Raw genomic sequence first — 27944 nt, 5'->3', positions numbered from 1 at the left:
GATACGTCTCTCCTGTAAATTCTTTGGTTAGGTCTTGTGACGTGATGGGAAAGCATACATTTCTGAGGGTTAGTCATCACAGACGGGTCACATTCAAATGTACAGTGGAAGGAAACTGCAATAATAATAATGTAAAGTATCATTTTTAATACCTTGCACGTGTGGCGGAACAAATAATCAACTTTTAAAAGGGAAGTTAACCTCAAAAATGTCTTTGCAATAATATGTTCCGCAGCCCCATTAGTCTAAACACAGTATTTTGATTAATATTGTGTTTGCGGAATATGAGTTAAGCAGCCATCTCGGGAGGGCGGCTATTTTGCCACTTGCTGTCAACTGAAAATGACATCGCTCTTGCGCAGGGCTCAGGTAACGACCAATCACGGTTTTGCTTCAGAAAACAGGTGAACTGTGATTGGTCGTTACCTGAGCCCTGACCAACTGTGATGTTATCAGGTGACAAAATTGCTGCCCCCTGAAATGGATAAAAATGGGCGGATTTTGCTGCTTAACTTATATTTCAAAAACACAATAGTAATCAAAATACCATGTTTCGACTATAGTGGGGGCACATTCATTATATTATTGTAAAGAAAATTTGGGTTCTTCTCCTTTAAGGCATCAAAGGCAAAACACCAAGCAGGAGATAATACGTGATAATAAGTTCTTTTTTTTTTTACTTGAAATAAACATCTTCTGTTTTTACACATGTACTAAACACCAGGGAAACTGGTCAGAAAGGAGTTAACATTCCTCCTGGCTCAATTCTGTTAAGATGCAAACAAAGCAAAACAGATCTAATCGTCCAACATGACAATTATACATGCTGTACATTTTTCTTGTAACTAACAATCAGGTGATTTCAATGTAACGACTATCGTGATCAGATTTAGTGTAAAAATGCGAGACATTTTCCAAACAGGTTTACCACTAATACACCACGGACCACAAAACCACAATGTAGACAATCAAGAGGATGACTCCCCCAATGCCAAGTCCCAGGGCCACGTGGTTCAGGGTTCTGGCAGTCCGGCTGCAGCGCTCGGCCACGAGCTGATCCCCACTGTGGTTGGCTTCTCGGGTCTAGCGTAAAAAAAAAAAAAAAAAAAAATCAAATATTTATGTTTGGGTTTTTCCCCCATTTTTCCCCCCCTCCATTAACTCACACAAACACACATACAAACATGGTCTCCCAGGCGGGGAAGCGAACCCACGGCAACCTGCATCGTAGGCAAGTGACGGTACCACTCCAAAAGTCACAAATAGTGATACATAGAAAACAAGCACAATCTTTGACCTAACAGGAATGTCTATAAAACTGTATTGAAGTTTTTAGCACTTATTTTAAATACACACCAAAAGCTGTTTGAGTTTTTATTCAATAATCCTTGACATCTAGTTATCCATGGTCTTTGTGCTTACCACCTTTGATATTATGCTGACATAAAATGATTAGAAGCAGTTAGTAGTTGAAAAGGCTCTTCAGTATTTACATTACGAGGCTTTATCTAACACAAACTGTCTCGAGGGAAAGTTAATCACACGTAAGCTGGTGCGCGTTATTTGAAGCACAAATTTTGTAAAGTAAATTTGACTTTATTCAGAGTGCGACAAAATAGACTCAGTTTTAGAGTAATATTTACACTTGGAAGAGAGTAAAATAAAGAATTAAAAAAAGTAAAAGTCACTCAAAGGTTGAAGAACGAACTCACTACCTTCAGCTTGGGAGACAGCCGATCTACTCCCTGAGCCACGCAGGTCCCGCTGTGTGTTAGTACAGTATATACTGTAACTCGTGTCAGATCGAATCTCCAAGAGTCCAAAAACAATGTTTTTGGTCTCCTCTTGGAGATAAGCAAACAGCAGGAGGGTCATATCTCGGGTGGTAGTTTGCGGTAGCTGAAGGTTGTGAGTTTGTTCCTCAACCCTTGAGTGACTTTTTTGTTGTTGTCAATTCTTTATTTTACTCTCTTCCTAGTAAATATATCAGCCTACTCTAAAACTGAGTCTATTTGGTCCCACTCTAAATAGTCAAATTTACTCTACAGAATTTACTGTGTAGCCTACTTGATTGCTCGCCGCTAATTTGACTACAATAGAGTATCCGGTCAAAACGTGCGTCTGTTTATTCACAAAACCTGTTTCCAAGACCAAGATTCGCATTTACCTTTTATCAATAGGCTGAACAATCCACCCCCTTCAAGCGGAAAAACTTTTTTTGCGAATCTTAGTAATTTTTTTCTGAATTCCATTCAGGTTTATTTGGGCAATTTTTGAAGATTTTAATAAAAATAAGTGGCTGGAAACCCACCTAGTGTCATGATCTGTGTTTTTGGTTGACTTTTGCATTGTTTAGTTAGATTTAGTCTTGCTTTTCTGTATCCCTAGTGTTTTCAATCAGGTTCTCGTTAGCCCTGACTGTGTCTGAATGTGTACACCCTTATCCCCGAAGCTCTCATTCACTACATAGCCCTGCAAGATATATTGGCATAATATGTAGTGCCCTCATTCTGTTTGGCGATTTGGACAGCCAGCTCACTACTTTCTCCTTGTCGCAAATCAAGTGAGAACCGTACCTGCGCATAAATTTCAGACTATTTATTGTGAATGAAAATGTTTTAAAACTTTGTTGTACATATTTTACTAAAATGAATGAATTATTTTCGTAGTATATATTTAATGCATTGCTTTGATTCCCGCGCTTGCGCTGTTGCTCGCGTCATTAAAAAAAAAAAAATATATATATATATATATATATATATATATATATATATATCATATATTATATTTTTTATATATCTATATCAACATCGATGTTCACTACTTTTCAGATTGCATTGTGGGTAATTTTGAGTGCCCTACATTTTCATTCCCTGTACATTCGGACGCCACTACAAAATGGCGTGACCCCTCAATAGGGCACTATTTAGGGAGTAGGGAACACATTCGGACACAGCCACTGTCTCTTGTGTCTACCAATCAGCTCCCTCCTCGTCCAGATGTACCTCGTCTCATTTATTTGCACATGCGCAAAATGCACAATTCTATCTGCACTAGTCAATCAAAATACAATAGAAAACAATACTAATAATCTTTAAAAAGTCTCCGTAGCCAATCATAGCTCAGTAGAGAGAGAGAAAGAGCCAATCAGCAAAGATAATTTATTGAACACATAAGTAGTCACTCTCTCACATATATATTCAATGCAGTAACTCTTAAGCAACACACTCCAACAAACAAATGCTGCTTATTTCAGTTGTCACCAAAACAGGCGTCGGTCGGTGAGAGGTACATCGGTACTAGATCCGGTGAGTGATGATTAAACGAAAACCCACGTCCGTCATTGCGTAGCCCACCATTTTTGTTAAAGTTTCCTGTCGTTCGTCAGCAATACAGGGGTCTGTTGGTGATGGACCGATGGACTGCCCACCTCTGTATAATTAACATATTAATGTTAAACAGGAATGCAAACTAAAGCTTACATGGGTATGTGTGACAGGTGAGCATCACGTCTGTCTAAAATTTACAATCAAAGGTTAATCTTATGACCCATTGCATATGAAAACGAAAAAAAGGATCTGGTAAAGTGATCACAGTATAAATCCTTTTATGTGTCACGTTGAAAATTTGATGGCAATCGTGCTCGTCTTCTTCCAGACAACTGCTTTGTTTCCCCCCCCTGGTCTACAATCACTGACGGTAACAGAAATAATTCTTTCTTATCTCTAGTAATTAGAGTAACCGTAAACAGCACAGGTGTTCAGTGTTTAGATTCAGATTCAGTTTATTGTCATTAAAACAAGTGCAACAAAACAGTAAAGTGCAGACCATTCAGTGCAAAGACAAAAATAAAGTATTTTAAAACTATGATAGTAAAAATAATTGATATAAGTAGATAAAAAGAACAGAGAAAAAAAAACAAGATCATAATCAGAATTAAAATTAAAATTAAAATTAAAATTGGAATTAAAAAAGACACATATAGAACACAGACTAAAACAACTATTCAGTGTTCACCATTAATGTGTACACAAAACCCTATTAGTGACTAGTTTGGCACCGCGTGCACTCTAACAAGGAAGCCTTTGCACACGGTGTATAAACGTGATGTCACATGGGGTATTGACAAGACAGGAATTGAAATAGTTTTTTTTTTTTTTTACAAGAAAATCTTAATCATTTTCTTTAGAATATATAAAATGGTGATTGAGCTTGAATCTTGACTATGTCACAATATGTTTGTGACAATTACTTCTTTTTTTTAATGTTGTTTGAAATTCACCTTCTAGACACCTTAATGATACACAGTAAATTCTGTAGAGTAAATTTAACTTTATTTAGAGTGGGACCAAATAGACCCAGTTTTAGAGTAATATTTACACTTGGAAGAGAGTAAAATAAAAAATTGAAAAAATAAAATAAAATTTACTCAAGGGTTGAGGAACAAACTCACGGCCTTCAGCTTGGGAGACTGACGATCTACTCCCAAAGCCACGCAGGTCCTACTGTGTGCTGGTATGTCGCTCGTGTCAGCTGGAATCTTGTTTTTGGTCTCCTCTTGGATAAAAGCAAACAGTAGGAGGGGCATAGCTCAGGTGGTAGTGTGGCAGTCTCCCAAGCTGAAGGTCGTGACTTTGTTCCTGTTTTGTTCATGTAAATTTGTGGCCACAAAGGTGTCTACAACGAGAACTTTGAACATAGATTGTACATTATCATTATACACACATACAGTAAGTATACTGTATAAATAATTAAGTAAGTAAGTATACTGTATGTGTATATGTAAGTCCATGTGTCTGGCACTCAACCCACTGGAAATAAAACGCAGAGAAAAAACAAACATGACAACACAAAACAAAACACACTTTTGGAGCGCGGGGGAAACCAACTACTTTATTAGTGTGGTGAGTGACATGAATATGTCTCATTGACCGTAGAAAATTTAAATCTGAAATTCCGTCTATTTGTATAATGACTATGTCTGTGTGCCACGACTTTCGATCAGGTTATGCGTACGGAAGAAACGCTGTCTGCTCACGCATGTAAACAGGTTATCCCGAATGTTTCAGAAACCACAATTTTGACCGTAATCCGAATATTGACTACATGTCGACGTAGTCATTGAAACTTCTATTTGCGTATGTGTGTGCGTGTGACTCACTTTCGTCTTAATTACGCTTCATAAAACCAGTTTTGCCTTTACAATTTTAAAATGTCCTTAAAACCAAAAGGACTTCTAACAGTGGTTGATATTGTCCGTGGTCCTTGCTAAACTATGAGAGCAAGCTGATGATTTGCGGAACAAAGAACCGATTGATGACACGGTCACAGGACCCCTCTTGTACGGATCCACAGGATGCTGCGTTCAAAATTCCCTTTGCATTATTCACATTAACCCATAACAATCTCAAAATCCTTCCTATTGTGCCACTGTTAAATTGGCTTTAATAAACTCATCTACTGTATTTGGGAGAAGCCTGTGACATTAAAGATATAATGATGTCTTTTTGTTTTTATTCTTATCAGTTTCTGCATTGTTGATGATTGTGCATGAAGATTTTCTCTATTCGTGTCTATTTGGGGTCTTGTTATTTAGAGAATAACAATATAAAGTACAGTACATTCCATTACACAATGATAAATACAGCTGGTTATGATCACAACTCCCAAGTATGAAAACAGTAAGGAGACTTTCTTCATTGTTTATTGTTTTGTCTTGTTTGTTTAGTTTTCTTACCAAGTTATCAGTTACACAAACACTATGCAAATTTGTTCTGGAGTTACGGTTTGTTTTTCATGTTTTCATTATAAGATTTGACTTGCAGTAGGTGGATGAGGCGATGTGAATTTGATAATGATGAAATAAAATACATGGCTGAAAAGTTTAATGAGATCAAAACTACTCCAGCCTACAGCCCATGGAATGTTTGCATTTTGGAATCAAACTCTCACTGACATGTTGCTGAAGATTAAAAAGGACAACAACTATGATTGGAAGACCGCACTTGATTGGGCACTAAATGGCGAAGAAGTCCATGTACAACATACACGGGTATAGCCCTTAGCAACTAGTGTTTGGCTAGAATCCAAACCTGCCTTCAGTACTCTGGAAACCACTGTGACCTCTTCCTGTGTTGCTCAGCACGTCTCATCTCTACATGCAATGTGAAAATAATTAACAGAGGCTGTATGTTCCGCGAGAATAAAAAGACAAATCACCTGTGACCTGTTTGGACTGCAATGAGTGGAAAGGACCAGGGGTTGTGATATGCCAAGATGGTGTGGCATATGTGTGGGTGCATCAGAGCAGACTGACAAAAATGCGTGATATTAACCAAGGGGATATGGACACTGTTGAAAATTCTCCAGTTACGTCAGATCTCAAAATCTGAAAGTAACAATAAAGAAGTGACAGAGATGAACATAATAATGCTGAACCCCCATAAATAAAGGAGGCAGTTAAGAATCAGTCTCAGCTGCCACAAACCCATGACTGCTTTAAGATGAAAATTGGCCAAGTGACCGTTACAAAGGCAAACAAAGTGGTCAAAGCTATACTGGAACTGTCCTTAGCAGAGCAGGAATATGTATTCTGATGAAGGTCAGGAATGCATCTTAACAAGGTGGGTGTGCACACTGAGGGCCAGACTGGTAGCAACAGATGTTGTTCAATACCAAGGACCTTCCCAGAATCTTTGAAGAAGATCATGGCTGTCCTATGTCAAATATGTGACACCTGAACTATTATATGATATTGAAGCAGCCTTAAAAAGGGCAAGATACTGAAAATGGACAAATACATCCACTCCCCTGAGGAGGCACAGAGCAAAGGGACTGTGTGGAAGTTAAATAAGTGTGTTTATGGTGTGACAGATGCTTCTTTGTACTGGTACAATAGAGTCAGAGACACTATACAAAGGTTGGGAGTGTCAAAAGTAGATCCAGCTGTGTTTTACTGGTTAGATGGGTATGGTCAGGTGACAGGAATTCTTACATCCTATGTAGATTACTTTTTTGGGGTGGAGGGGAGGGGGCATAGATGTGTTTTCCACAAAAGTCATTCCTGATTTAAAAGCTGCTTAGCATGTTTTTCAGGGAAGAGAACAGCAACTTAGGTTTCAAATAGAAGTACATACTTTGAACGATGAGATACAGGTACAACAAAGTCCCTATAGATCCCACCAGAGGGAAAATCTGAAGCACCACTGACTAACAACGAAGTGGACACGTTCAATTCAAACATTCGACAAATATTTTAGGTGGCAAGGCAGAGTAGACCAGATACGATGTGTGACATTTCTATCTTGGCATACAGCAATAAACATGCAACTATTCAAACTATACATTGCGCAAACAAGCTGCCCATCTGGAGTCAGGTTGCAGGGGCAGCAGCTTTACAGCCCGAGCCACCTTATCTGGCTCGACTCGACTCTGAGTCTCTCCCGGATGACCGAGCTTCTCCCCCATCTCTAAGGGAGAGTCTGGACACCCTGCAGAGGAAACTCCTTTCGGCCGCTTGCATCCAAGATCTTGCACTTTCGGTCACGACCCGCAGCTCGTGTCCATAAGTGAGGGTAGGAATCTAGATGGACCAGTTAATTGAGAGCTGAGCCAAAAGGCGAAGCTCCTTCTTTACCACAGAGTCCATATGCGCAAACAAGCTTATTAGAAAACTTAAATCAAACAGTGTCAGGTTGAAGTTTTAATGCCTAGGAGTGATTGAGCCAGTGATTCAGTGGTTCTGTCAGGACTGCATTCTCTGCAACTTAGCCCAGCCTTGTGAATGTGTGTGAGATAATTTTCATGTGTGTTGGAGCCTTGCAGCAGCTGCACCAGATCAGCTATCAGCAGCTGTCTTTTTAAATTGGCCTCAGACTACTCCACTGCACCACCAGAACCGTCTGAATGGCAGTAAACAATGGAAGATGTCTGTCTCAAAAGTTGGAAATTCTCGTCACAAATGTGTTTCAACTGAGCGAGAGCACTGTCACAGCACTGTTGCAGACCAAATTCTAAGTGAGTCATTTGACTCCAAATCAGCTTTGAAATGTTGTGGTTTTGAACAGTGCTCGTCTTGTCCAGTATTAATCTGCACACATTGGTTGCATTGAGGTGCAGACAACAACATTGCTATCCTACTGCAACATCTATGCCACATTGTTCTATTGACCAGGTGATTGCCAACAGTCATTCTTTTTATATATTCAGCTTTTACACGTAAATGATCCCATTGAGACCCGATGATCTTTGATCCCAAATAGCATCAAGTACTGCAAATCCTCAATAGCTTTTTACTGCACGTATGTTGTCACTTGAATCAGCCTTCATTTTATCCCACTGTGAATGTTTGCGACGCTAGCGAGTGTTGATTTCTTGTCAGGGTTTTTCAGGATTTGTTCAAGTTCGCAACGTTCACAAAACATTAGCCAGACAAGGAAATGTTAACATGTTTGAATGCTTCGTCATGCAAGCTAGCAGTGCCCACAGTGATAGCAAAGAGTCAAACTTCGAGCAGTCATGATGTCGGTGACAGCTGAGGTTGACATCATCAACAAAGAAAAGTAAAGGGGAAGTCAACCCATAATATTGATTGTGCTGGCAACTGCAAATGGTAAAATGGCCACCAAACTGAGATGGATAAAAACGGGTGGATTTTGCTGCTTTAAAGGTTCCATAGAATGAAAATGCACTTTAGTGGGGGTTTCTATCAATAATATGCATCTCCGGCCTGTCTACAATCCAACCAGGTATGAAAAAAGTCTGTCCGCAACTTCTTAAGTTTTCTCCTCCTTTCTAAAATGTGTGCTTCAAACGGGCAGATTAGACTTCCGTGACTTAGTGATGTAAAAAAAGACACAGAAGTGCACTCGACCCAGACCCCTGGGGTTAGTGGCACCACCTCTGGTAAAGGTTTGTCACGCCCACTGAAATTCGAGAAGCTGGCTGCTCCTTTCTTTTTCTCCCCGTGCTCACAAATGCTCCGTGGAGAGGGAAAACAATGGTCAGGAAAAAGTGGTTGCTTCCTCCGTCCCAAGTCTTTGAGAAGACAGTAGATTAATTTTATTTTTGAAGGACGTGTACCGACGTCATTTCTCAAAGGACTGTTTTGTTAGTGAAAGCCTGTTCATAGCTGGATTTGCAACAGGTTTAAACATAATGGGTCGATTGCAAAAGGGAACAGTTTTGATTTAGCCTTCCTTCCTATCCTTTCTAATAAAGGATGTGCCGTTTCTACCATATTACTGGTGTATTTTTAGTGCTTAAGTGGGAGCGACATTTGTCGTATGGAGGTTGTTTGGTTACAAGTGGTCAGATATGATAATGCAAAAGGTGGTTGGATAATATGAAGCGGCTGCGTATTGTTTTGTCAAGATACAATCCGCGGTGGTTAATTTGCCGTGACTGACAACTCGCCACCTTGTTGACATGACTTTGTGATGCTAACCGGCCGCTAAGTGGTCTCGACGAGACGGCTTGCATGTTGCGACCGCGCAGTGGCCTAAATGTGCACATTTGTGTAATTCATAACCGCTTGTAAATGTCTACAAGTATTCACGGCAAATCGGAGACATTCACGGCAAAATAACGCCCGCGGGAGATTTGCCGCTTACGGCAAAATAACCATTGCCTAAACAATCACAAACTAACGCTACAACATAGTCTCTGTAGTAACGTTATGCTACTTTTTCTCATGGTAAAACGTTATGCCACTTTTCCACATATTAAAATAGTTGTCAAATGTGTAAAAGACATGTCTGTATTTTTCTTTCCTTCTGCTCCCATGGCCAATCGTTTCCATTCACAACCTTAGCACATGGCTAACATGACCAAAATCACTGCCCCTTCGAGAGAGAAAGGTATGGCCTAGGCGTGGCCTGGTGCAGCTATTTGCGAAAAATTGACACACCCCTAAAACAGGCTGTTTTGAAAAGAGTGTTTTTTGGCTGATTTAGGGACAGCAAAAATATTAGATCCAAAATCAATGACGAATGCATATCACAGACATGTCTTTTACACATTTGAGAAATATTTTAGTATGTTGAAAATAATATGAGACTTTTAACTCTTATTCCATGAACACAATATTAATCACAATACCCTGTTTAGACTAGTTGGGCTGCATAGAACACATTGTAAAGAAAATTTGGCTTGACTTCTACTTTAAAGAAACAATGCTAAACATACAATTCAGAAGCATGCAGTATTATCTCATCTTCTCAAGTCTTCAAGTGGGCCCACCAGGAAGCAAAAAGCCACAAGTACAAAAACCTAATGCTGATGGCACTCAAAATTTTGAAGGAAACGACACTTGAGCATATCCAGCAGAGGGGTCGGGAACCTGCCAAGGAAAACTAACCCTGTCCCATCATCACAAAACTCTAACACTTCTAACAGAATATTGTTGTGAACACATCAACGTGAGTTCAAGGAAATGTCTTTTAGGAGAAGCGATAAGTTCCCTTTGGAAATCAAGAGCGATGCAAAATCATGTCAAATGACAGCGGAGGACGCACCAAGTTAAGAGCTGCTGACCTTGGAGCAACAAGTGGTTGGATTTTTGAACAGTAAGAACATAAAAATGGAAAGTGATGATATTTTGGTTTGCCATACATTACCAAAGAAGACAGTGAAGGAGAAAACCAGCCATTATCATAAGATTTGTAAATATAAAGCAAAACAATCAATTGTACAAGCAAAGAAACTCAAAGGTACAAATGTTTACTTAAAGGGTAACTCAACAGAAAATCTGACTCTTACTCCACTCCTCACTAAGATTTGAAATCGGCGCTCAAAGGTGGTGTTGCCTGGAGGACCGTTGGGTTGTGAATGGGAAGAGGATTTGGTATGGTCTGGCTGTGATTGACAGCAGCAACTCGCTAAGAAGGCGTTTTAGTAGGCGTGTACAAGACTGAGTCGGTGGGTGGTACGTCACCGTCCACAATTGACGTAGTTTAGAACTTCTCGTGTATTGAGAGGACAAACAGTCAAATTGTGTTTATATGCACTAAAATGTCAAAATGATGACCAGGCCATGTCAACAGCATTAATAGACACACGTTTATACAGTTTATCAGCAAAAAAAAAGTTGATTTAGTGTTGAGTTAACATTTAAATAAACACTTAACAGAGAAAAATGGGGACATCGCACGAGAGGCAAGGATGTTAAGAAAACTGAAAAAAAAATAGTAGCAACATGGGCTTGAAATGGGAATGTATGGATAAGAGACAAAGAAGAGTCGGATGTGATGAACGAAAAGCATATATATTAGAAAAGTGGTTTTCAACCGCGGTCCTCCAGTATCCCTATCCAGCCTGTTTTCTATGTCTCCCACAAGCAACAACGGTGTTTCAAACAATCAGTTAATCAGCAAGCTCTGCATGAAGCCTGATAATGATCCTCAGCTGTGTTGGCTGGGGAGACATGGAACACAGGCTGGATAGGGGTACTCGAGGACCGCGGTTGAGAACCAGTGTATTAGAATATGGTCCTGTATACCACATTAGACACGGAATTGGAGAGTAAAATATATGATGTGGATGAAGGCAAAAATAATAATGGTCTAACCCCAAATAGTAATTGTGAGTATTACACTGTGGATCAATTTTATGATCATAAAATAATGATGAAAGGTACACTGTCTATCATCCATTTCAACAGTAGAAGTATAAAATGTAACTTATCAAAGATAAAAGATTACTTAGGACAATTTAAATGAGTTTTAGTATAATTGCAGTGTCAGAAACCTGGTGGAAAGAAGGGGAAATGAATGACGTTCATTTAGATGGTTAATTGTATTATGTAAACAGAAGGATAAAAAAGGTGGAGTTGTGTATTTGTATGTCAACTGTAGCTTGAAATGTAAGGTTGTCTGTAATATGACTACTGCAGTTGTGTCTATAGATCATCAAGTTCATGTCTAAAATATTCACAGATATAAAAATGTATCTGTTTGACAAAAGCAATAACAAGAGTGTGTTTTTATGTGAAGATGTAAATATAGATTTGGGTGAGATAAGCTCATTGAACACAAGTGATTTCATAAACGCAACGTATATCTTGAACCTGTTCCCTATGATATCTAAACCAGTAAGCAGCAACAGCAAACAGTGCCACTACCATTGATAACATTTTTACAAATACAACTGGTGGAGAACTAGTGAGCGGGATCTTGATAAATGACGTAAGTGACCATTTACTGGTCTTTACAATGATAAAAATTATAAATTTATTACAAAGAACAATATTTCTGAAATATTAAAAAGAAACAGATCCAACAAAGCCTTGGAGGCACTGAAAGAAAGCCTTAAAAACAGTGGCGAGCGGTCATAATAAGCTATTAATGCAGTGCATGCCCAAGCCCTGCAATAAAATCATTGAAAATATTCATCTGTCAGTGTCCTCCATTACAGTGTTTCTCAACCACTGTGCCGTGGCACACTAGTATGCCGTGGGAAATTGTCCAATTCTACCTAATTGGTAACAACCAGTGTTGGGAATAACGCCGGTTAAACTAACTCCATTCTTTTTTCTTAAATGGACTAATCTAACTAATTATTCTCCACATATTTGAAATGCCGTAATCGTTATTGTATGTGAAATGCGTTGCGTTACAATTCATTAATTAGTTTCAAGGCTAGAAGTAAGCTTACAAGACGTTGAGCGGTGACTGGCTCTGAAAAATGTCAGTTGCGCACAGTTAGAGGCACTTTTGTTGTCGGACCTTGTCACAATAAAAGTGTCTTGACAGCTGAACTGTGTAGTGACTTTTATTTTGGAGGTGCCGCGGGAAGTGTGTCACAACGTGACGGACGTGTCTTCTTCCATAGCATTTTAGCAAAGAGTACTCTTCCCTCGCTTTCGATTGCAAGTTTGACAACTTTGACAAGAGTGACATTAATCAAAATAACAGTAGAGATTTGCTGAAAAACGGCCGCACTGAGGACCGATTTTGTTGACAACTCTTAGCGACACGCTCGCCTACTATGCCGAGTGTAAGTAGTAGCGCCAAAAATTGTATTTCTCTGATTTCACGAGTGCTAAACATGTATAAAGTGTTGAAAGAAATATGCAGTCTCGGCAAATCAGACTGACTGAGGGGATGGAGTCGAGGTCTGTCGGGAGCACCATGTGAGAAACGGTGGGCAGTTGTATAACATTTGTATGTGAATGATACAAGCCTAAAGTTGGGCGGTTTGAAGCAATCATTAAACACGTCCTTTAATGTGTAGAATAGTAAACTGAAGATATATCACAATACTCTCTTAACTGAAAGAGTCCAAAAGTATGTTTTTCAGAGAGATCAAGTGGAAGCTGATGATTTTGAGAAGGAAATGGAGTAGTAGTTATAGCTATGTTGTGTGCCTCAAGGTTTTGTCAATGAAAAAAATGTGCCGTGGCTCAAAAAAGGCTGAGAAACACTGCTCTATTATAAAATACCTCAGGACGTACGAGAAACATAAATAGCTCGCTGGCTGTCCACAGGTTAGCAAACTGTTGATTGTTGGTTGAAACCTGTTGTGGCTCTGCTGCTATGTCATTCTTTCCTCTCCCTGGTTGTGGGCACGAGCCAGTTCCGAATACTGTAAATTCCAACATATTGGCAAATTTGTGGACATGTGTCTGGTTCATTTCACTCACCACGGAGCTGGTTACATTACATTACAGTGTGTGTGCATCAACCTGCGTCAGTCCTGAATATTTCTGAATATACTTTAATTTTCTATCTACACAGTGGTATAAAATAATAATTAAATAATTACAATTAATAATAAAAATAACCCTAAATTTTTCAACTCGCGCCCTAGCGGGTGCTCGCATATATGTCACTCCAGCATGCCCACTCTAAAAGGTCAACACTTGCCACTGCTTAAAAAATACAAATGGGATGGAGTGTATGTACATGATGTAAACATTGCCTACAATTTATTTATGATGAGACTGATGAAAAACTCTGTGGACTCAAAAGGATTGCGAAGAAGAATGTTATGGACAAATCGTGGATGACTAAAGGACTACAAAATGCTTATAAGAATTTTTTTTTTTGTATTAGTGTTTTTTTTTTTATTTGAAGTCAAAAGAAGCAGAAAACGGGTATAAGAAATATATAAATAAATTAGTATGGATAATAAGAAGACACAAAAAGGAATACTATGGCAACTTACTAAATAAAAATAAAAAACAATATGAGGGCTACATGGGGAATAACAAATAGTGTAATAAAATATGATGAAGCTAAACCAACTATTCCAAATTATTTTATAAAAAATAATAATGACATTTCTGACAAAATTGCAATAGCAAATGAGTTTAATGATTTCTTTGTAAAAGTAGGCCCAAATCTTGCAGCAAATAAATAAACGATAAAAGGTAATGCAAAGAAAATGACAAAAATTTATATTGGGAATAGCATTTTTCTTAGGACGATAGAAAAAGAAGAAAAATTTTATATTGTAAAAGCTTGTGCAAGTAAGCAGTCCGCTGATTATATAGATATGGACATGATATTGATAAAGAATATAATGGGGCTAGTAATTGACCCATTTACATACCTTTGTAACTTTTCATTTTCCTCAGGGGTGTTTCCCGATAATATGAAAATAGCCAAAGTAATTCTAATTTATAAAAATGGAGCCAAACATGATTTCTCCAATTCCAGACCAGTATTCATGCTTCCACAATTTTCAAAGATATTAGAGAAATTGTTTATAGCCAGACTAGACTAATTCATTAACAAACACAATATCTTAAGCAATAGCCAGTATGGTTTTAGAATAAATGATTCCACATCAATGGCACTTATAGAATTAACTGAAGAAATATCTACAGCAATAGATTATACTGATCATACGATACTTTCAACAAAAAAAAAAAGCAAATATGGTATCAGAGAGATTGCACTTGAATGGGTTGGAAGTTACTTAAAAAAATAGAAAGCAATTTGTGCAAATACAAAATGTAAAATCTGAATCATATTATATATGTTGTGGAGTACCTCAGGGATTGATTGTAGGACCAAAATGGTTTATTTTGTATATTAATGATTTAGTGGATGTATCCCAAATGCTCAAATGTATTTATTCGATTTGCAGATGGTACTACTTTACTTTATTGTGGAAAAGATATAACACAAGTGTTTAAAGTGGTAAGACAAGAATTTAAAATAATAAAAATTTGGTTTGATATAAATAAATTATCTTTAAATCTGGAAAAAACAAACTTTATGGTATTCAGTAACAGATGGAAAGACATTGATGCTTCAATCAATATAGATGGTAAGTAAGAGAAACCAAATTTTTTGGGTGTTATTTTCGATGAAAATTTGGGTTGGAAATCACATATACAGTACATCAAGATAAAAAAAATAGCAAAAACAATAGCTCTGTTAGACAAAGTAAAGGATTCACTGGATATAATAAAGCACTGTTCATTTTATACAACACCATGATTGTGTCATATCCGACCTACTCTATTGAGTTTTGGGGAAACGCCTATAAAATATATACCGATACTCAGTCAATATTTATATTGCAAAAAAAAAAAAAAAGCCATAAGAATAATCCCTAGAAAGCCATTTAGAGAACCAACAAATCCATTATTTCTTCAGTTAAAATTGTTGCCATTTTTTGAATTGATAGATTACAGCATTTTGCCAATTATGTCAAGGGCGCATAACAAAACCTTGCCATTAGATACAGATGGAATGCAGACAGTTACTTCTCTCCCTCACACTTTAAAAAAAATAACTGTCTGCCATCTCTTTAGCACTCTGAAGTGCCTATAAGTGTTTCGGCATGCCATAGCAACTCCCACTACCGCACAACGGCAGCAGTGCCTGGCTCACTACCCCTGTCACATCCTGTCCTGTCGTGTCACATCCTGTCCTTTTGGTTAGCAGTCCCTTCTTTCATTTCCTTGACAGATGACAATGTGATGCCTATGTAATGTTATTCTATAGTAGTCATATGCCATGTAATGTTTCTGTTTTTTTTCTCCCCCAAAACTCATTTTGTCTGAACAGGACAGTTAAAAAAAAAAAACTCAGACTACAGACAATGTTTTGGTCCCACATGATATAATGTCCTAAATCTTTATTGATTAACTGGATCATCCACAGATAAACAATTTCGACAGTTCTGGTCATCATCTATGAGTGTGCTTCCATCATGGAAAATTGCAGTATTTTATATTTACACTCAGTACACAATGGTGTCATTGTTGCAATATGTACACAGCCTTGTATGGTCGCTTTTCATTCAACACACTCCCCTGCAAATTTAACTTACTACCTGTCACCTAATGGCACACATCCGGAAACACGCAAGGCCAACTAATTGGTGTTACAAAAAATACATTTTAAATCCAAGCATAGAACTAAAAGTTTTCCACTTCAAGCAGGATTTCTTTGTCTGGTGATAGAATGACCCACATTGAAGAGTTTGTAGTAGGGCTGCAAGTAGCAATTAGTTCAAGCAACGTTTAATCGGTCAAAGTGATTGGGGAAAAAAAAGTCAATGATTTTTTTCAATTTGATAAAAATTTGACAGGATGTTTTGTGAACACCCAGAGCTCTTAAATAATATATGAGGTATATACAGTGCTGCTCAAAAGTTTATGAACCTCTTGAGCAATTTGTTTGTTGTTCAATCTGAACCATTACATTTTATATGAAATAACAGGCGTAGGTTTATCAATTCAATGCATTGTTCTTTTTTTCTTTTTTTTTATCAATTGTGGAGTCAAAACTTAAAAAGAGTTTTTGGTCAATTCATGTAGGTGCAAAAGTAAGTGAACCCTGAGCTGCATTGCTTAAAAAAAGCAGTTAAGTAGGATCAGGTAGGACAAATTGGTAGCTAAACTAACTACTGAAATGGACCAATGAAATTAGAGGTTTAGCAAAGAAATTGTGCATCACTGACTGAAACAGAGACAAAACCACATCACTTTAGTCTTACCCAGGTGAACCCATACAGGTCAGTCATACTGAGAGGAAGAGAAATCTAAGGGGGCCTCAGAAAGTGAGTAGTGACAGCACATCTGTCTGGGGAAAGCTATAACGTAATCTAAAAAAAAATGAGCTTCATCATTCCACTATAAAGCAGATCATCTGCAACTAGAGAACACTGAAAATTACTACAATCCAGCCTAGAAGTGGTCGACCTTCTTCAATATCAGCAAGAACCACAAGAAAAATGATAATTCAGGTGAAAGCCAACCTGTGCATCACATCGAAGGATTTGTAGACCTCTTTTGCTGCCTCTGGGACACATGTGCATGCTTCAACAATCAGAAGAAAAGTCAATCAAAAAGGCTTTCATGGAAGGCTTGCTAAGTAGAAGAACTTTGCCAGCGAGTACCTGGACAACACTGAAGCTTTTTGGAAGTCCCTTCTGTGCACAGATGAGTCAAAAATTTAACTGTTTGGTCACAACTAAAACAGTTATGTTTGGTGAACAGTCAACACTGCATACCAGCAAAAGAACATTCACCCTAGAGTGAATGGCGGTGAGTATGTTAAATTCTGGGCTGGCTTTTCATCCTTAGGACCTGGACAACTCCACATAATCCAGGGAATCGTGAATTCAGAGGAATATTGTGAAATCCTGGATCATAACCTGAAGCTGTTCGTTGTAAAGTTACAGCCTGGTAGACGATGGATGAGGCAACATGACAATAATCCAAAGCATTCCAGCATACAACCAAGGAATGGATGGAGAACAACAAGATTCATGTTCTGGATGTGCCCAGTCAAAATCCCGACTTAAATTCTTTCAAAATACTGTGGCGGGACCTGAAGCGGGCAGTTTATGCTGGACGCCCATCCAACCTCTCTCATCTGGCTGCATTTTGCAAGGAAAAGTGGCAAAAATCCCCCAAAGTACATGTGAAAGACTGATAAGTCACTAAAGAAAGTGTTTGGATGAAGTTTTCATTGCAAAAGGAGGTGCAATGTCCGATTGAGTGAGAGGTTCACATATTTTTGCTCCCATGTGTCATGTTTGGGTTCTGTTTTCCTTGTGTGTCTCCCTTGGTCTTGTCTAAGTGCAATCCTGCCCTTCCTCATGTGAACCAATCAGTGCCCTCAGCCACTTGTGTCTTGCCCCAGGTGTGTCTTGTTGTGTCATTAGCGTCTGTGTATTTAGTCTCCTGTCTCCCCCCTGTCTGTGTGGGTTCATTGTCTTTCCTAATGTCGTGCTGCCCGTTTTTGCCTCGTCGTGCTGCCCGTTTTTGCCTCGTCGTGCTGCCCGTTTTTGCCTCGTCGTGCTGCCCGTTTTTGCCTCGTCGTGCTGCCCGTTTTTGCCTCGTCGTGCTGCCCGTTTTTGCCTCGTCGTGCTGCCCGTTTTTGCCTCGTCGTGCTGCCCGTTTTTGCCTCGTCGTGCTGCCCGTTTTTGCCTCGTCGTGCTGCCCGTTTTTGCCTCGTCGTGCTGCCCGTTTTTGCCTCGTCGTGCTGCCCGTTTTTGCCTCGTCGTGCTGCCCGTTTTTGCCTCGTCGTGCTGCCCGTTTTTGCCTCGTCGTGCTGCCCGTTTTTGCCTGGTCGTGCTGCCCGTTTTTGCCTGGTCGTGCTGCCCGTTTTTGCCTGGTCGTGCTGCCCGTTTTTGCCTGGTCGTGCTGCCCGTTTTTGCCTTGTTTTACCTTGTAATTTGGAGATCGCTTTTGTTTGTAGAAATTAAAATTCCTCTTTTGATTGAACCTCTGCCTCCTCGCCCTGTCTTCCCGCATTTGGGTCCTCAAGCTCCCCCTTCTTGACACCATGAAATCTGAGTTTTTCCTAAATCAACAACTTTTGTTCAAGAATAAAAGACAATATTATAATTTGTTTTGTTAAAGTCCATTATTTTCAATGTCAGCATTGTTGATTGGAGTATGACTAAACATTTAATAAGGTTATATTAATAATTTATACAAAGTCTGACCATGCCTGCATGCAGGGTTCACAAACTTTTGATATATCGCTGCACATATGCAGTCGGCATCTAAGGGCTTTCAAGGTCCGGCAATATCCAGCAGTTGACTGCAATGGATGAAACCTTCACGTTCAATATGTCAATTGGTGCTGCTTATGGAACTCAAAATAAATAAGATGTATCAAAGATAGTCAGCATTTTCAATAACAATCTAAACCTGTTTTCAGCTCACAACCGAAGGCAAATTGATTACCTTAAAATCGTTAAAAATTACATTAATTTGACACATGAAACAACTAATGAGATATTTTCTAGTAGTGACTCACCAGCAGTATCAGTCACTAAGACATGTTCACACTTGTAGTTGTAAGATTCTTTTTCTATAAACAGAAATGAAACTTGTGGTCCAAAGTCTGTAATAAAGCAGAGGCCATTCCTGGAATCTAATCTACAAAAGATAATCTCCCAATGACAACGTTCTTTAGTTCTATATATGATCACCTCATAAAGACAAGGTGTCAAACCTTTTGAAGACAAACATTGTCACTCTATATTACAACTTTAAACAAGCCTTGTCTAATCATTGACATTCACGTCAGCACTGCACACGATATGTTCAAGTGGTGAAGTCAGCGCACTAGAAGTTTCGTCTTAATTGGTTTGAGAAAACAGAACTCCAAAGGGAGTTTTTCTTCTAAATTACAAAAGCTGGCCACATTGAAGCAATTAACTGGTATTTACTCTCAAGACGTATTCTTCCTTTTACAGCATTGCAATGACTCACTCGTCAAAAATTAGGTTTTTAACCCTGTTAGTGACCTGAACAAACAATATGACAACATCTTAAAGGGAGAGTCAACGCAAAAAAAATTAATAGGGCTGTAACGATAACAGCAATATCGTAATAAAACTGCCACAATATATCGTTGTCGTCATGTCAGAACATCTGTTAAAAATGTCAAGTTGATTTCCATTTGTGCAGTTATAGCACCCTCTGGTGGCTAGTTTTTTAGTGCAGATAAGTTTTCACAAGGCATGTTTTGGCCCTTCTATGTTTAAAATATTGACAATTCCGAACATCCGGGCATTTCGGATATTTCAGCAATGCAACACAATGCAAATGCTTCCTTTATACAGTGAAAACAAACAGCAGATTGTATTGCTTTTGCCTGTGACTATTACACAAACCAGGCAGGTTGCTATAGTAGTCAAATGACATTTCATCACATTTTGAAAACAAAATCATCCTAACACATCAAATTATAAGGATCCAAAGTCCAATGTTTTTCGATGAGCGGAAAGCGAAATTTCATCGAGTTGACGACCATTTTGACTTGGCGTAAGCTCGGAATTGTCCATAAAGACCAAAAATAGTACAAGTAACATTTACTAACAACACCTTAGAGTGAGGCACCTACCCACTAATGCACACACACATTGAGAACTGGGAATTTGTAGAGGAAGTCGAACGTGTAACGACCAACTTCCTCTGTCTGTTGATTAGCGTGGGTCGTACAACAAGCACAGGTGGCTAAGAACGTGCCTAACTATAATCGAAACTAATATTTTGAATAGATTGACGATATGTTTATAAATCGGACCTTAATCCTATGACGCCAAACGTATCATATTAATAAATACAAGACATTTTGAGTCCTATATGTTTGATATCATATTTTTGACTGTTACAAATGTACGAATCGAAAGAAAGCATTGTGACCAGATGCATCAAATATGACACAAATCAAAAGTCATATGTGGAAGTTGATTTTCAAAAATATATATTTTTTGGTTTGTTCAAAAGCATCACTAAATACTCAGAATTTTCTCTAATGAATTTCATGGTTCAGGCTTTATAGGGTTGACCTGATAGTGGAGCAAATTATTTTTGTCTTGAAAAATGTATCTAATGTTATGAAAATAATTGTTGTTCCTGTTTTGGTTGTACATAATTTGTGGTTTTGCTTATCTGGAAAAGATCTATATAATCCAAATTACTTTTATTATTATCATCATCATTAATAGTAACAGTAATAGAGCCCCATGCCCTTTGTTATTAAAATGGCATTTTGGGCCTCGTCGATTATTTTTTATTTATTCAGTTATATTTCATATTTTGCAGTTTTGGATTGGTAATGACTCAAACTCACATTAATAGAGTAGATGAGGGCAGCGATTCCAAGAGGCAAGCAGCAGCACAGCAAGGTGAAGATGGAGTAGCACATGTAGTCATTGACGGGGTTCTCAAGCGGACTTCGGGTCACGAACACAGTGGGCTGGACGGTGACCGTAGCTTGCTGGGGTGGGTACAGTTGACCCGCCGGGTACTGCTGCTGTCCGCACGCAGCACCGCCATATGGTGGTGGATATGCAGCCTCCTGTAAGAGCCACGGAATATTTCATTATACTTCCGTGCCGACCTGAAAATGAATTCGACAGACGTAACTGGCACGAATTTTCGTGTGCACAAACACAGGTGTCCTGAATTTCAGTTCAGAAATATCAACTAACGTTTGTTCAATGTTCAGTCTTGTAGTGCAGTTTTATCCGCGGTGGCAAATAACTTCTCAATTCGGAACTGAAACGGTCAACAGAATAAAATGTAAAACGATATATACGTAAGGCATAATATAGGCCAATCATATAATATTTGTAAGCATTAAAAAGAAAAGAAAAGAAGAAGCCTTAAGTACATAGATTAACATCGTTTGACAAAGCAGATTACCTGCGGATACGCAGGGTAACCGCCTGGTCCAGGTTGGGGGTATCCCGGGTATGGATTGTCCTGGTAGGGCGGAGGGGGCGCCTGGCCCATGGAAGACTTCTCATTCGTCCATTCTTTCGGAGGAGCGCTGGGGTCCATAATTGTCCGTTTTCTTAATTGAGGGGACGGAAAAACGCACCCTTTAATGTCTAAAACGAGGGCAGTATCTTTTTCATAAAATTTTGAGTACGTTTCGGCTACCCAAGTTCAAGTTCGATCTAGAGATTTGGCGAGTTGACAAAATGAGAGAAGGGAGAGGGTGATGTGGGAGTGGTTGAGGGGGGTCTGGGGGGGAGTTTTGATGTTGTCAAACTGCGCGAGATAGAGGCCCAGTTTCCTCTCGCGACATTCAAAATAAAAGTATCACAACGGGCAGGAGCTGACAGCTCGGACGCAAAATTAATCTTAAAATGAATCTTAAAACTTCCAATGTTTAGTGGTACTACACAAAACACTCGCGTTCACAAGTGCGCACGCGCGCGCACACACACCACCATTATATTTATTTTAAAATATTGCATTATAAAGAAGAATACATCAGCAATACCGAAGCGAAAAAAAACGTAGGCTACTGTACAAATTGTGTGTGGGGGGTGGGGGTGGGGGGATGCTGACGCATTAATTATGCAGAGCTAATTCAGTTTTGAGATGCCAAAAGTTTGTCTTGTCGCTGGCACAGGCACAGGCTGCAACTGGAGTAGCAGAATGCAGAAAAATGCTCAAATGCCGTGCTGAGAAAAAGCTGTCACGTGTTGCATTTCCACCTTCCCGCAGGACATATCTTAAATTACCTTCACTACGGCTTGTCATTAAATACCACTTTTGTTCAGCTGATGGCGGTAAAGCGCAGTTATTGTGACATTGGAAAGCGTGTTTTGTCAGATAATATAAGATAAAAGAAGGACAGTGACACTGACAACTTTAAAGTATCAATTTCTTCGCCAGGCCAGATATGTGTGCAAATTTTGGGGAAAGTTTGTTTACTTTTGGCCCTCATAAATGATTTTCATTGTGGAGAAGAATTTCTAAAGAAACAATAGGGACTTCACAGTGGTCGCTGCTCCTGCCCTAATTATCAAAGATAAAAGACCAGATCAAATATCAAAGAATTGACACATGACATGCAATTGTACACTTCTTTAGACAACTACAAAATGACATCTTTAAATGCTTTATACCTATGGAGCCACAACACTGACAATAAGATTTGGTATTGAAAAAAGAAAACAATTTCATTGTGGAAAAAGCTGCATTGACATTCAAACAAGTATTGGCATTGTAAAACAAGTATTGGCATTGTAAAAGGTTGTATTGAAAAATAAAATACAGACATAAAAAAACCCCACTATTTTCCTTGAGCATATTTTTTTGTATTATGATGTCTTTTTCAATGCCAATCTGCATAATTTTTTTACACTATCTTTTTTTTTTCCAGGAGAGCTCAGTATTGTTCATTCGATTTGACATCATCATTGCTCTCCTTTTTTTTCTTTCTCTTTTTTTTAATATATTTTTTAAATATATATACATATATATACATATACACACACACACACATATATATATATTTGTATGTGGGTGAGCATGTGCGTGCGTGCGTGTGCGTAAGTGCGTGTGTGTATTCATCAGTTCACCTAAAGCCCATTAAAAAAAATCCCATACTAATAATATAAATAATAATAAATTGCCAAATGCAGAAACATCAATGTAAGTTATCACGATGTAGTGGCTCTCGCTAACAGACAGAATTAAGTAACCAGAATTAGGTTAAAAAATTCTATATACGTAGACCATGTTTCTATAAATTTTAATATTTGGTTTTTATTTGAGGCAGATATTTTTTCCATTAAAATGTGATTTATGAGGAGGTTAGACCATTGGTCGATATTCAGAGTTTGTTTATTTTTCCAGTTAACAAGAATTGTTTTTTTAGCGATAGTAAGGGCTACAAGTGTAGATTGAAATTGTTTATGTGGTAAGTCAGTTGTTGTTAGGTCACCTAGCAAACACAAGTTTGGAGATAAAGGTATCCTACAGTCCAAAATAGCGGAAAGTTTTTCTAAGACTTTAGTCCAGAAATACATAACCGGAGTACATAACCATAAAGCATGAACATAAGTGTCTGTAGTGTTTTGTAAACATTGGAGACAAATGTCGGAGTCTGAGAGTCCCATTTTCTTCATCATATATTGAGTAATGTATGTTCTGTGATTAATTTTATATTGGATAAGTTGTAAATTTGTGTGTTTTGTCATTTTAAATGCGTTTTCACAAACTTGAATCCAAAAGTCAGATTCCGGTGCTATAGACAAGTCTGTCTCCCATTTCGAGATGGGTAAAGACATTTTATCAGTATATGAAAGTAACTTATATATTTTTGAAAGTTTTTTTGTTGTTGTCGGAGAAAGCTTGTTAATATCTTTAGCTAAAACAGGCGGTTGGAGCGTACCCCGAAGTGTTGGAATTTTTTTCTTTATCATATTTTTAACTTGTAGATAATGTAAAAAATTTCCGGTTTTTATATTTTATTTTTGGAGCAAGGATGTATATGATATAAACATATTATCTGAGAAGAGATGGTGGAAATGTGTAATTCCTTTCTGCTCCCACACACCTAAATAAAACGGTTGGTTGTTAAGTTGAAAGTCGGGGTTATGCCATAGGGGAGAGAGCCCACAGGGCTCCACTTGGGCTTTTGTCAATTCTAGTGCCTTCCACCAGGCAGTCACGGTGGCGGAAATCATTGGGTTTTTAAAACAATTATGTCGCTTAATCGATATTGTAATAAAGAGTAAATCTCGAAGTCTGAGGTTATTACAATCCTTCTGTTCTAGTTCCAGCCAACAGTTAGTGTCTCTGTTGGGTTGTGCCCATAGAACGATATATTGTAGCTGGTTAGCTATATAGTAGTACATAAAATTTGGTGCCTCTAGACCACCTTTGGATTTACTTTTCTGAAGAGTAGATAGACTAATCTTTGCTTTTTTTTATTCCAGTAAAATTTTGTAACGGCTGAGTCCAACAACTGGAACCATTTAGCCGTAGGTTTAAACGGGATCATTGAGAAAAAAGTTTATTTTGGGTAAAACTTTCATTTTAATGGTGGCTATTCGTCCTATTAGAGAAATAGGAAGATTATTCCAGCGCTCCAAGTCACTATAAATGTCATCCAGAAGTGGAGAAAAGTTTAAATGAATTAAATCAGTTAATTTAGGTGAGATTTTTATGCCTAAGTATTTTAAATTACCTATCGGAAATGAGTAGTGTGGGTCCTGGCTTGCAGGGTTCCATGAATTTTCTGTAATAGGTAGAAGTGTTGATTTTGTCCAGTTAATAGAATAATCTGATAACTGTGAGAATTTAGTTATTAAGTTAAATACTTCCCCTAGCGAAGTAGCCGGCTTTTCTAAATAAAGTAAGATGTCATCGGCATATCGATTAATTTTATGTTCTGTTACCCCAGAGTGAATTCCTTGAATCCTTCTTTTCTGGCGTATGGCTAATGCAAGTGGCTCAATAAATATTGCAAATAATAAAGGGGATAGTGCCTCTCTGCAAAGTAAAGCTCTGAGATATAATCCCATTAGTAGTAACTGTAGTTTTAGGAGAATCATATAATACTGATACCCAGTGGATAAATGATTTCCCAAAGCCAAATTTATTTAAAACAGCAAAGAGGAAGGACCAGTTAACTTTGTCGAAAGATTTTTCTGCATCCACAATGATATAATAACTGCCTTTTTATCATGCCGCTGTGACATGCTAATAAGGTTAAAGAGTGTCCTAATATTATTAGTAGAGTGCCGATCTTTAATAAAGCCTGTTTGGTCGCTATGACTGATTGTCGAGATTACTGTTTCTAGTCTAGATGTGAAAGTCTTAGTGATCATTTTAATATCAGTGTTAATTAGTGAAATCGGACGGTAACTTGATGGAAGGGTGGGGTAAAATAAGGTAAATTCCTTCTTATTTGGGTTTTTAAGTCTCCAGCTGTCGACGAGGCCAAAGTCATCCATATATTCCCCTATTACTTTAGTAGATTGTAATCGCCTACATGTTGTATTATTAGAACGGTCAATTAATGGATTTAAGACTGTGTTAAAGTCTCCTCCAATAACAATAGTAGAGTTCGCTGCTAAATCAAACAGCTGAGAGAAAAAATCATGGAAAAAGGCCGGATCATCATTATTAGGGGCATATAAATTACCAAGTGTATATATTTTATTAAATATAGTCACCTGAATAATAATGTATCGGCCCTCTGAGTCTGTTATTGTATTATTTAAAGTAAAGAGTAAATTCTTATGTATGAGTATACAGACTCCTCTTTGTCTACTGTTATAAGGGGCAGAGTACGCTTGGCTAAAATTCTTATCAATAAGTAATTTTTCTTCAGATTTTTGTAGGTGGGTTTCTTGTAGGAGGCAAATATCTGCTTTTAATTTTAAGAGATGGTCTAAAGTTTTTATTCTTTTTGCTTCTGAGCGAGCGCCACAAACATTCCAGGAAACCAGAACTAATTTATGCATACAAACAATATAGACTCAGTCCTGTGTATATATCTGCATAGGCCATTTGTCAATATTAGTATGTTATAGGATAGAATCAAAGTGGTTAGGTGGTTTATGTAATTTGTGTAAAATATGAGGTGACGAGTAAGTAAATATAACAGTGAAAAAACAGGTAGGGAGGTAAAAGTAAAGGAAGTTAACGGGGGATTAAACATAAAAATACACCAATAACTGGTAACCTAAGCGAGATTTTTTGTTTAAATATACTTTAGATATAGTTATGTATTTAATAATATATTTATAATATCGCCTAAACATAATGAATATTCATATTTAAGGTTTTATAACCACATATACAGTATATGTATACATCTAATAATCAAACAAAGTTTAGTTCCACCAATGCCATTTAGAACAGCCGGGTAGTGGAGTTGGGGTTCCGGAATAGTTGGTCGATGTATAGTTTATCGACGACCATCGCAGTCCGTTTACCCTCCTGTCTATTTTGTTTCATTATAGGAAACAGTACCTTTCGCCGCTCATTAATCTCTCTCGGGAATTGGTCGTTCATTCCAAATGAGGTCCCTTTAAGCTCCCGTCCTTTACTTTTAACAAATTCTTTCTGTTTAAAATGCTCAAACTTGGCGATAATAGGACGAGGTCTGTTGCCCCTAGGGGCTCCAAGCCGATGTACCCGGTGAAAAGAGATGTTATTTACCGACTCCTGAGGAATTTTTAACGACGTCGTCATAATTTTTTTTATCTCAACCTCTGGATTGTCAGAGGTATTCTCGGATATTCCTGAGAATATTAAATTCTCCCACATGCTACGGGATTGAATATCCAAAACAGTTTCTTTTAGCGTTTTATTTTCCTTTTTAACGGTTTCTAACTCGGCTGAAACAGTCACGAGTGTAGAGTGTAACTCGGCATTGTCTCGTTGGAGATCACTTACTTGTTGGCTAAAGAATTCCATACTTACCTTTAATTCTTTGACGTCCTCGCTGATTAGGGAGAGGACCTCTAATTTTTTATTTATGGACTCCAGCATACTGACCAAAACCTCCGTAGTGGCTAGGTTCTCCGTGTCCGTCGCTGAATCATTTTTCCTCTTTTTCGAAGGTTTTCTCGACAGTTTCTCGACGGAAGGATTCTCCATCGCGCAGCTGTAAAAATATGCGTCGATGAAGCGTTCGAGGTCCTCCACGTTGGGTGGTATTCCAAATCTGTCGGATGAAAAAGAGAGAGAAAAAAAAGAAAGGCAAGATATATGATGGTTAAATTTGGATTAGTTTAGTATAATAGAGCTAATTCTATTTTAGCAGCAGGGTGCCGCCATGTTGGGGTTTCCCGGTCTCGCTGTAGGTCTTTTACACTGTCTTTTTTTCTGAGTGTCAAAGGTTTTCAGCTTCAACTCTCGTTTTCACTTTCACTTCTCTTTTTTTTCAGTTTCAACTTATTGACAGTGTTTTAACGTGTGGGGCGGGGCTTTGAGCGCGAGACCACCTTCTAGCTTTTCAGGAGAAGAGAGGAGAGAGCGCGCCCTTCTTTTTTTCCTTTCGGCTTTTCCCTTCAGGGGTCGCCACAGCGTATCGGTTGCCTCCATCTAACCCTGTCCTCTGCATCTTCTGCTCTCACACCAACTACCTTCATGTTCTCTATAACTACATCCATAAACCTCCTCTTTGGTCTTCCTCTAGACCTTCTGCCTGACATTTGGAAACTCAGCACCCTTCTGCCAATATAGTGACTATCTCTTCTCTGGA

General features: G+C 38.3%; 1 protein-coding gene across 2 annotated transcripts; it reads right to left on the bottom strand.

Moving 5' to 3' along the window:
• Positions 1 to 127: 127 nt before the first annotated feature.
• Positions 128 to 22209, bottom strand: LOC144058299 (uncharacterized). 2 transcript variants are annotated; one of them, XM_077576687.1, is made up of 3 exons: positions 21629 to 22177; positions 21054 to 21281; positions 128 to 1083 (listed from the first exon to the last, which is right to left on the bottom strand). In XM_077576687.1, the coding sequence occupies exons 1-3, from the start codon at positions 21764 to 21766 to the stop codon at positions 931 to 933; spliced, it is 519 nt and encodes a 172-aa protein (XP_077432813.1). In that variant the 5' UTR covers positions 21767 to 22177; the 3' UTR covers positions 128 to 930. The 2 variants fall into 2 exon arrangements, with proteins under 2 accessions (XP_077432813.1, XP_077432814.1); XM_077576688.1 differs by lacking the exon at positions 128 to 1083 and adding an exon at positions 3243 to 3432 and having other exon boundaries at positions 21629 to 22209.
• Between the last annotated feature and the right edge of the window lie 5735 nt (positions 22210 to 27944).

Source organism: Vanacampus margaritifer, chromosome 9 (genome assembly GCF_051991255.1).
Source record: "Vanacampus margaritifer isolate UIUO_Vmar chromosome 9, RoL_Vmar_1.0, whole genome shotgun sequence".
Taxonomy (NCBI): domain Eukaryota; kingdom Metazoa; phylum Chordata; class Actinopteri; order Syngnathiformes; family Syngnathidae; genus Vanacampus; species Vanacampus margaritifer.
Note: the sequence above shows the minus strand (reverse complement) of the source record. Positions and strands in the feature narration are given on the sequence as shown.